Source organism: Sebastes fasciatus, chromosome 1 (genome assembly GCF_043250625.1).
Source record: "Sebastes fasciatus isolate fSebFas1 chromosome 1, fSebFas1.pri, whole genome shotgun sequence".
NCBI classification, from domain to species: Eukaryota; Metazoa; Chordata; class Actinopteri; order Perciformes; family Sebastidae; genus Sebastes; species Sebastes fasciatus.
In genome coordinates, this window is record NC_133795.1 from 27,063,896 (window position 1) to 27,075,619 (window position 11,724).

General features: G+C 37.7%; 1 protein-coding gene across 1 annotated transcript; it reads left to right on the plus strand.

The window, feature by feature from the left end:
* Window positions 1-3,447: 3,447 nt before the first annotated feature.
* rplp2 (ribosomal protein, large P2) lies at window positions 3,448-6,689 on the plus strand. The gene is made up of 5 exons (XM_074640812.1): window positions 3,448-3,604; window positions 5,865-5,988; window positions 6,076-6,124; window positions 6,215-6,316; window positions 6,559-6,689. Exons 2-5 carry the CDS (start codon window positions 5,866-5,868, stop codon window positions 6,633-6,635), a joined length of 351 nt encoding a protein of 116 aa, XP_074496913.1. The 5' UTR covers window positions 3,448-3,604; window position 5,865; the 3' UTR covers window positions 6,636-6,689.
* Window positions 6,690-11,724: the final 5,035 nt, after the last annotated feature.

Sequence of the window (11,724 nt, forward strand, 5' to 3'; positions counted from 1 at the left end):
ACAGAGTAATGAAAAGGCCCCGTCTGGAATGCAAATGAACAATAAAGTCACTAAACCAAATGGAGCACAACTCTGGCAGCATTAAAGCAACCCAGCCATTAGTCTTTATCACAGGATGCAGGCATCTCTTCAGCTAATTCAGCTACTTTCAGCCATATTTCAGTAGCGGTGGCAGGCCTTTGAGTGAATTACCCAGAGAGCATTATGCTGAAGTGATTTATTCCAACTCTAATGCTAAAGCTTCTGCTAAAGCTGCGTCAGTTCTGCTTTGTCATCAGTTTGACTTCTGCCTGGTTCCTGTCCATGTCACACTACTTCCACTCACAGAACTTGATGCATAAGGAAAAAAAGGTCTAATCTGGTTAAGAATATGCATGTGTAAATGTTTTTCTTATTTGATATGTGGGTTTGATGTGGCTATTGCAGAGAGGCCCACAGGGATATTTATTGTTCTCGTATTTATGCAGAGATCAGAAATGCTATGCTCACCTGAGACTTTTACGGTTGAATAGTTTCACACATGAACATGCTGTCGTCATATCAATACGTATTTTACCATCTGTCGCCTTCATCCTTGATGAGGGATTTGAAACTGCTGAGTGTGGTCTAATCCCCGGCCCTCGTCTTAGTGAGGGAGGTGCTGCACAACCAACCTGGCATTCATCGCCTTCGCACAACACACTCCCGTGGCTCCGGTGGCCTGCCGAATGCTGACGGGGCACAAGCATGGTGTAGGTGTGGAGACAAAAAGTCTCAATTTTGTGTGAGCATCTTATCTTCTACCTACACTAATCTTCTTTGAGGTAAGACCCTTCACATTCATCCCAAAACAGCTGCAAAGATGGCAAAGATTTGTGAAGCTCTATAGGAGATACTGTATTTTAAAAAGCAATTCAAATACTTTTATCATTTTAATACTCTCAGACAACTGAAGAAAATTTGCAGCTCCAATCCACAATAAAATGGCTGAGAGTGACGAAGCAGAGGGTGGCCAAGATCTGGAGGCTCCCGAGGAAGACCTGACTGACGAACGGCAAGCCTTGGAGCACTTTGGTAAATACCACGAAGCCCGGCGTAGTCTACCTTGGGAGCAGTGGACCTTCAAAGAAAAGACAAACTTTTACATGGACCGCATCTTCCTCGGGCTCTTGGTCTTTTTTTTGATCATGTTGCTGGGAGAATGTGGCTTTAAAATGTGGTATGTGACAAACGTGAAGAAGATTGTAGAGTTTGTGTCAGATTCGGTGGTCTTTCTGTTTGACTTTCTCTTCGCCCAGCAGAGACAGGAGGAGTTGTTTGAATTGTAGGTTGTGATTAGAAGGTGACCACTTGATTATATTATCACTTTTTTGTGTTTTCTACATTGTGGTATTACAAATACCCAGTAAAGAATTATAGCTCCATCTTAACTAGAGATACAGCAGTGTATTCATGATTTCTGAACTATATTATTGATGGTTAATTAATGGAAATAAATAATGTTTACAACTAAATCTGAATCATTGTTCTGTCATAGAGTATACTGCACACAGCATATCCACCTACTGATTATTGTCCATCCGTATTAATACCCTAGTCAGGGTGTTCTGTTCAGGCTGATGACATTGCATCATGCATTGTAAAATGCTCAATCAGTACAAATCATTTATTCTCAATAAAATGTAATTTAATATTAAAATTGGTATCAGAGTAGATACAGACTATGTGATATTGGCCTTCAATGTACATTTCCTCATTAAAGCTATTTAACAGACAATTCAAGGGGGGTTTCAAGGGGTTAACTTAAGCTCTCTCTATACAGTTTTCAGATATAGCTGTAGTATTTCCATTGAATGCTACTTTAAACTCTATTTTAGAGAGGCATATTGTAGTTTTTGGTTATGGTTACGATTTTACAATCAAATGATAATCACCTAATAAATGATGCATTGTTTTAGATTAACCTACCCCTCTCCATTTTGACCAGCTACAACATCAAATTGCTACAGATATAGAAATGCATCAGTAATATTAATCCAACAATATAATATAACATTCTGACAGGGACCATTCTGTGGCCTAATGAGTTATTTTGATACTTATGGTACATTTTACTGGGAATACTTCTACATTTCTATTGCAGGATTTTTACCTTTAAATTTTCAGAATGAGGTGTTGCTACTTTTACTTAGTAAAATATACTTTTGCCACCGCTGTAACAGATGAAATCCACAGTTTTTCACCTCAGAGATCCTTTTTTTTTTTTTTTCAGATTGTACAGTAAATATCAAAGAATCGTACGATGAACTGTTGACATGCGGTCAATTTACACCATTTCACAAGCTGCCAGGTTGCCTTATTTTGATAACAAAACAGCAGAGTGCTGATTGAATAAAAATGTTCAATCAAGAAAGTATGAAGAAAGGTAGGGAGGAGAAAAGGTGAGAATAAAAAGAAAGGCAAAACAGATTAGATATACTCTTACATACTTGCATTGTTGGAATGTAACTAAATACATTTACTCAAGTATCGTCATTAAGTGCAAATTTCAGGTACTTTATTTATTATCTATTATCTATTACTTATCTATTTTCTTTCCATGCTACTTTATACTTTTTAAACCACTATATTTCAAAAGTAAATGTACTTTTTAATCCACTACAATTATCTGACAGTTTTAGTTACATACTTTCAAAATGAAGATGCATTCAAAACATATGAAGAGCTTATATATGATTAAAACTACCCAACAGTATATACAGGTACAGCTGAAATGATTAGTCGATTAATTAATTAGTCGATTGACAGAAAAGATTTGATGGTTCTAGCTTCTCAAATATGAGGATTCACTTTTACTTTTATTTTTTATTTATAATAATCATGAAGTTTTGGTTGTTTTCTTTTGGTCTAGTTTTTTCCACATTGAGTATTTTTACTTTTAATACTGTGAGTAAATTTATTTTAGTATAACTTATTTCAATCCTAGTATTTTTACAGTGTGGTATTAAGATAAGATAAGATAAGATGAACCTTTATTAATCCTCGGGGTGAAATTCAGGTGTTAAAGCAGCAAAGCGCAGGTACAGAAGTACAGGTGTACAAAAAGATTATAAAACAATAAATAGAAATACAGAATATACATAGTGAATGAACATAGTGTGTACCGTCCGTCCATAAAAAAATAGTGTTCAATAAATAGATGTAATATGTGCAGTCTAAAAAATGGTATATGTATGTAAAGTAAGTTTAAAGTTTAAAGTGCACCAGTTGTTAGGAGAGGTGAAAGCAGATAGATGCAGATAGTCCAGATAGTACTTAAGTAAAGGATCTGAATACTTCCTCCATCACTGCACACTTGTAGCATACAGGAGATTGGAGAAAGTTGTAATTTAAATACTAAATACATAGTAAATAATGTGATGAAAGGATAACTGTGACAGATATCTTTCATTCATGTATTCGCACTCGTTCATTGGTGGATCGAAACGCTGACGTACACTTCGTCATCCGAAATGGACCAATGAAATCGACGCATTTACCTTCCTCTACAACTTCCGGTCCCGCCTCCTCCCTCCTTCCTCCCTCTCTTAGCGTGACCGACGTTTCGTGTCTCTTTAGACTTAAAGTAAGTCAAAATGTGAACAATTTAAACTGTGTGTGTGGAGTAATTGATGTCTAACTGTGTCTTTAATGCGCCGTGTACTCGCCTGTTGGTTTTAAAGACTGAGAGATGTGTTATTGCTGCAGTAGAAGACGCTGTCTCTAATGGAGGAGTGGTTGTTGTTGAAGGGAAAACACACGGGCCGCCATGCTGCCTCTCTGTCAGCTCTAATATCACACATGTGTCACACATGTATCACATACAGTACAGTGTGCGACACTAGTGATGGCGAGCTGAAGCTTCACGAAGCTTTCCAGCAAAATGGTTAGGAAAAGGGTTCATTTCTCGAGGCTTCATGTGCATGAAACCACCTGGTGGCCAAAGAGTGTAAAACAGGCAGATATGATCTTAACCATGTGATAAGATAAGAGATCAGATATTCCTTTATTAGTCCTGCAGTGGGGACATTAGCAGTGTACAGCTGCAAAGGGGATAGTGCAAAAAACAAGATGCATCAGCTAACACAGTAAAAAGAGCTAAACAAAGTGTAACAAAATATGAACCATTTAAATCAGAATCAGAATTGTGTTTATTGCCAGGTGTAAGAGATTTACTCTAGGAATTTGCTTTGGTTATGTTGGTGCAAGTCAAACAGTATAATAACAAAGAATAGATAAAAACGTTAGAATAAAATAGAATTAAAAAAATTTAAATTTTAAGAATATACAATATACAAAATAAGCTATAAACAAAAATAAACATGATATATACATAAGGATATATAAATAGAAGGAAGTATAAAAATAGGAGCAGTATATACAGTATTGACAATAAACAGACTATTAACAAAATTGCACAAGTGGAAAATGATATTGCACACTGAGAATGAATGAATGAATGAAACTCCACCTGAAAATATCAGGTTGTTGTCATTTTTTTGGTGTGTAAGTGGTCTACTGGGTGATATACTGTATTTTGCGCCAGTAAAGGCTGTTGGGAATGACTATAAACAATGAAAAAAATATATATTACCATGTAATCCATTTATATCTATATAATATATAATATAATGTCTATTTTCTATATAGTATATAACATACATGTATAATAAACTGTAATTGTTTTGTGAAGAATGCATCTTATGTGTGTAAACAACTTCCTGCAATACTCGACACACGCTCCGAAGCCTCGGCACAGCACGTTACATCACTACTTAACAGTGTTTACTTCATATATATATACACCACAATATTTGTAACATGATAAGTAGTTAAAAATAAACCTGCCATGTGTGGAAAGCATGCATTTCAGCCTAGTGGGGATTATAATAATAATACACTGAAGTCAGATAAGTGGGCTCTATCAGGAGTAACAGCAGGGTCCTTAGTACTCATAGTACATGATTATGGCTGCTGCCGTACATTATACCACAATTAGTGCTGAATTGAATAGTTAATTATTTAGTAAATTGGCAAGAATTAATAACAAATGTGAATATGACTGGTCTTTTATGTTAGAAAACTGAATATCTTTGGGTTTGGGGCGGTTGTTCAGACAATATAAGCAATCTGAATACATCAACTGGTCAACTTGAGCCTAAGGATGAGCATTTCTTTTTCTTTTTTTTTGCCTTTTTTGTGCATTTTATATTCCAAACCATCCATTGAGAAAATAAAGAGCTGATTAATTGTTAATTAAGATAATCCTTAATTGAAAAACAAAAGTATTTCCATCATTAATTAATGATTATTTCCACAGTTCATCATTTGAAAATGTCAGAAAATTGTGACAAATGCACATCACAATTTAATTAGTCCAAGTTGACATATTCACAATGCTTGTTTTGTCCACAACCAGCAGTCCAAAACCCCAAAATAATGACAATGATGTGAGACAGGAAAAAGCAGCAACTCTTTATCAGCTTAATGATGATTTCAAAAGCAGGAACTAGGGAATGTTTGGCTTTTTTTAGGAATTTAGCTTTGAAAGACATCAAAATCGTAAATAATTTCACCTGTAAATTATCGAAATGGCAGTTTAAGTTGTCGGTAAAATCAGCAAAAGCAAGTAACGTCTTATTTAGTTATTTGTGGTGTATTTTATGTGACATTTAAAAAAGTATGGATGACAAAGTTCCAGCAGGTTTTAACACATGAAAGCCACTAAGTTGACGGGGGGTGTCTATTATTTTACTCTCCCGGACTTGATATCAGAGTTGCATAACTTGCAAAGTCACACACAAATTGTTCACCTGTCATGTTGTGTCCCTCTTCTGTCAATACAGAATGCGTTACGTGGCCGCTTACCTCCTGGCTGTGCTCGGTGGAAACACCAGCCCCTCTGCAAAGGACATCAAGGCCATCTTGGGCAGCGTAGGAATTGAGGCCGATGACGAACGCTTAAACAAGGTATGCCATTAACAACGGTATATTATGCATTTACAGAAACAGTTTAGATGCTGTGTGGCTGAAGTTGAATCTTATATTTCTCTGCAGGTCATCAGTGAGCTGAACGGGAAAGACATCAATCAAGTCATGAACTCAGGTAGAGGCTTCTTTGTAAATATGTATTGAAGATTTCAAGATGTGGACATGGAAGAGGGCTAAAATTTGTTTTTCTTACCTTTGTCCACAGGCCTCTCTAAGTTAGCCTCCGTACCAGCAGGTGGTGCTGCAGCGACTCCTGCCGCCGCTGCTGCTGGTGGGACCGCTGGAGCTGTGGCTGCACCTGCTGCTGGTTTGTTTATACCCTTTATTTGTAGCTTCAGTTTTCAGTTTCTGTAGGATTAATATTCTAAATGGCATTATCTTATATTATTGTATTTCAATAGCAATAAATGATGCCCTCGCAAATTAATCTGTGGTCGCATTTAGCAGTCTTAAAACAAAGTTGACGATATTGCACATAAGTGCTGCTAAATATTCTTGCTGACGTCTGTCTGTAGTATTGACTGTTGTCGTTCTCCGTCTCGTTTCCAGTGGAAGAGAAAAAGGAAGAGAAGAAAGAGGAATCAGAAGAGTCAGACGAAGATATGGGCTTTGGACTCTTTGATTAATCTGCTCTCTCTCTGTGTTTAAAAAGCAATAAAAATGTAAAAGGTTTACACTCATCACATTGTCTTTTTGTCCTTTTTAATTAGTTTGAAATGGCTCTCACAAATTATGACTGTGCAAATGTAATTATTCCCAAAGACGTCACCATTAAGGTTTCTAGAAATAGGTTGTCCGTCCTTCAAGGCTCGATGCTGAAAGTTAATTTGTTGTCGGCTAAAAATAGTCTAGACTAGGGAACTTGTCATCATTAGGCAATCCAGACTCTGCATGTGGTCAGTCTGTCCTGCTGTTGGCCAGAAACCACATAATGTCTCCGGCTTAAAGGGACAAGCACATGATCCAACCGTAACACAGAGACGGCTCCACCACCACAATTCAAAACAGGATTGGAGTGACTGATATACGTACAGTGTGTTGCAGTGAGTACACTTCATGTATGAGTGTAGCAGTGCAACTTCAAATGGTGTACCTGAACTAGCTCACAGGTTTTGCCCCATTTCAGTCGGCTACCTCACATAAACTGGATTTATTATGTGTAGACCGGGAAAAGACTAGATATTTGGCGTCTGACATTACTTCCTACAAGCATACACCAAACTCATTACAGCAAAGACTGAGCAGAAATAATACTAGACTTCATCCCCAGAAAAATAATATACAGAAGCAGACAGCAGCTATTAAGTGGACTCAATAGGAGAACTCAGGGAACTCAGACTGAGGGGATTGAACCTTTTAGTGAGCATCTTCTACATGTGGGCCAGGCATGTATCATATACCCATCAAAACATCTCTATTTATTTAACTATTCCAGAAATATAGCAGCTACTTAATCTAGATGAATTGAAACCCAGTCACAGACCATGTTCAAGGCAGGCAGACAGTTCAATATGTCATAGCAAAGAAAGCAGGTCTAACTAAAATACTATTAAATGCAACAGAGCGCCTGTGCACCTGTGTTTTTCATGTTAATGGTTAAAATGCGTGCTGTTCATTTGACACGTTGCAGCAGAGCTGAGACACAAGCTATGCAGCAAACAATAATTATATGAGGAATATTGAGGAAGTTGTCACATGACCATTATTAATTAAGTGTGTTGAGACAGAGACAAGCAACAACGAAAAAGGAAATTGCTGTAAAAATAAGTTCAGCCCATAATTCAGCACAACTGGAACACTCGTGAATATTCACATCTCTCAGCAGCATTAAATTCTTTGACCAACAACAACCAACTTAATCTAAGCTCAGAAACAACAAGAAATTAATGCACAGTTAAAACAACATAGCAGATATCAGCAGCCAGCAAACCACAAAACAGCCAGCAGCCTGGAGGCCTCATAGCTTGTCTATTTCCAAGCACACAAACACCAACCGAACAAAGTCAAAACATCAATAAGCATGTTAGCATCATAGGTTAGCATAAGCAGCAGTTACTTAGCTTGATGAAGCGAAGCGGTGATCTTTGGTGATCAGTTTTGATCAACCTTTTGGGGAATTTAGCTACCCAGGAGGTCCAAACAATAGGCCCTTTTCACAGTGGCCATTCTGACATGCCATAGCAGGGTCAACACAGGTGTAATTGATAAAAATGAATTATAGTCTCATTGTATTTAGTGTCACAGCCATCCCAGTCAGCCAGCATGCACAATACCAGGGCCCTGGCCTACCTGAATAGAACAAGGCCATAATTAATGTTATTAATTCCACCTGTGTTCACCCTGCAATGACATGTCAAAATGCATATATGCTTTTATCCACCGCCTGAAGTGATGTTTGAGGACGACAGTTGATGTGAATGGAGTCCCTGAATGCAGCACAACACGATAATAATATCATAAAGCGGCATGATGGCTGTTGGCAGGTGGACTAGTTTATGTTATAAAATCTTACACTAGTAGTCACTGCAGCAGTTTGTAAATCAGTAAAACAGTGAGCAGGCGGTGACAGTTTAAATAGCCCGCCAAGCTGGAAAAGGGTGCATTCGATGTTAATGTGTGTAGCTTCTGCCACTTTACAACTGTCGTCTCATGTATTTAACATGTTTTGTAATGGTATTAAAGTTTTTTTTTTACATTGATATTGTTTGTGAACAGCAGTAAAACAGGCCTTTATTTAAAGCTACTACAAGGAACTTAAATTTTAAACTAGTGCTGACCTGATAGAGACAAGACTCTAGCTATGTGGTGTAATGTGATGTGATATGATGTGAGTCATTAGTCACATCACAATTCATCTTTTGTTATTTCATTTTAACTCCACTTTGAATGTATGATAGCCTATTTAGCCCTTGAACATGTCAACACTGTTAAGCAATCCTGAATTTTTCCACTACCTGCTCCCCTGAACCTCCTGTTTTGTCTCACCTGACAGTCACACACATTTGTGTCAACAAAGTAAGTTTAACTCCAGACATCATCTATACTGTTACAACAACAACTCTGAATGTAAAGAGGTAAGACTAGGGCTGTCAAAGTTAACGTGATAATAACATTCGTTTTAACACCACTTATTTCTTTAATGCATTAATGCAATTGATCTTCTGGAGGTCGTACCAGGCTCAGATTTAAAGCTAGCATCATATGAAACTAGAAAACCTAACTAGTACCAACAATGTCATACTAGCTTGTCGTGAAGGACGCTAAACAACGCTCAAAACTCCAAAGTGTCATGGCCATTTTCAAAGGGGTCCCTTGACCTCTGACCTCAAGATATGTGAATGAAAATGGGTTCTTTGGGTACCCACGAGTCTCCCCTTTACAGACATGCCCACTTTATGATAATCACATGCAGTTTGGGGCAAGTCATAGTCAAGTCAGCACACTGACACACTGACAGCTGTTGTTGCCTGTTGGGCTGCAGTTTGCCATGTTATGGTTTGAGCATATTTTCTATGCTAAATGCAGTACCTGTGAGGGTTTCTGGACAATATTTGTTATTGTTTTGTGTTTTTAATTGATTTCCAATAATAAATATATACGTACATTTGCATAAAGCAGCGTATTTACCCACTCCCATGTTGATAAGAGTATTAAATACTTGACAAATCTCCCTTTAAGGTACATTTTGAAAAATGTGGGATTCATTTACAATGAATCATGACTAATCATGGACAATTCATCTATTTTAATCGATTGACAGCCCTAGGTAAGACCAATTAATTTATTACGTATTGAAAGATTTAGCTTCACAAAAGCACCAATTAGATCACACATGGCAGTGAATGATGACGCTAAGACTATTGTGTTCATTGAGCAGTCTCGTGATCTCTTTCTCTATTTGCTCTGCCGCCTTCTTTTCCCTGACGTACCTGTATATGTGAGTACATGTGTCGGTTAGCACTGTGCTGCTGGATGCACGAGAATCCCTTGTGAGCCTATTAGTTCTGGTAGGATATTAAGGCGGACCTCCTGCCTGCAGGGGAACCTGTTCCACAGGTGAGAGCCATCACTGCATGCTTCAAGCATGTAACTGACAGACTGTCACATCTCATAATCACCTGGTGTCTGGGAATCTATTATAGACGCTGTCAACAATCTCTGCAAATATTATACACGCAAACACATCAGCATCAACACTGTGCGTACGGTTGCAGCAGTTACTGCTATGACATGTTCATTTCAGTCTTGCAGGAATGTATTTCCAAGGAAGAAACTGCAGACTGCTGTCTCTGCAGTTCAGAAGGTATGAGTAAAACTACAGAGGTGTGGCAGAATCAAGGTCTTGTCATTCCTTCACCTTTGCACAACTAGCATGCTTATATAATAGGGCAGTACTTCCGGACCTTTTTGACTTGTGACCCTTTAAAATGAAGTATTGCTTGCGACCCTTGGCTGCATATTTCTACGAGTGGTTTGGTTCCACCAAAGAGACATTTTTTAGATTTTTTTAGAAGACTGTTGAGGTAAAATTATCCAGGAATTTGCTGGAAAAAAGGCAAATATATATTAAGTCTAAAAAAATAAACATAATTTTGTGTCTTTTCCCAGCCCCTGTCTTTCTTTCAAGCCTTTAAATTGATCTCAATACTACAACTACTAACTGCCCTATAAAGGGATCCTCCCATCAAAAACAACCACAGTATTAGCCTCCACTGGCTGGACATGACTCATTCTATTAAATTTCACCTTCTCTTATAGTTAAGGAGGAGGAGGAATGGACTCGTTGAATAAAAGTAAGCTCAATGGTTGTATGTGTTCACATGCTTGGCCAATAAAGCAGATTCGGATAGAACCCAAAGTTGTAGCCATGACAGTCGACAATGCTTCAAATATGGATGTTGCTGCAAAGAAGCTAAAAACTCTGAAACATGAATGCTTGACACACGTCTTCAACCCGGCAGCACAGAAGATCAATCTGTACAATCAGCATTGTTTCAAGGTGGGCACCCAAGATTAGTGTCACCAGTTCAGTGTCCGACATGAGAAATATGGTCACAATCTTCCCTTCTGTTCCTGAGTTATGGCGTTGAATAATGGCCCGAAAAAGTGGTTTTGTAGAACATTATGATGTCACAGTGAAGTTGGTCTTTGACCTTTTGGATATAAAATGTCATCACTTCATCATTTTATGCTATTAGACATTTGTGTGAAACTTCAACGCGTTCAGATCCCAACTGACGCTTTGTCAGACCCCTCGGCGTCACTCTTTTCAGACTCAGTAAACACATGTTTACACATGTTGTGGTAACCCACAAGTTGTGAAACTCTCTCTTGCAAGATGGTTTTCTAATAAACACAACTGTTCCTGACATTTGTGCCAAATTTGAAGAAATTCCCTCAGGGCGTTCCTGAGATATACTACAACTGTTCCATTTTTCTATTATTGTATATTGTACATAGCATTCTTCTCTATTTGTATTGTATATTGTATGAAGTGTCCTTTCTTTCCGTATCTATTTTCTTGTATTTATTTCTTATACTTTGTGTTTCTTTGTAAACGGCACTCAGAGCAGAAGGCAAAGGAAGAATTCCATTGTACAGGGAAACTTGTTTTTAACTGTGCACATGACAATAAACGCTTTGAGTTGACTTGTTATTGACGTCGCATTGACGAGAACAACCTGAAAAAATATGTCTAAAAATAAAAATTTGAGC

Coding starts and splice junctions, on each gene's coding strand:
- rplp2 (XM_074640812.1), top strand. CDS start 5,866: ATGCGTTACGTGGCCGCTTACCTCCTGGCTGTGCTCGGTGGAAACACC. Junction 5,989..6,075: donor ATGACGAACGCTTAAACAAG/GTATGCCATTAA, acceptor ATTTCTCTGCAG/GTCATCAGTGAGCTGAACGG. Junction 6,317..6,558: donor TGTGGCTGCACCTGCTGCTG/GTTTGTTTATAC, acceptor TCTCGTTTCCAG/TGGAAGAGAAAAAGGAAGAG.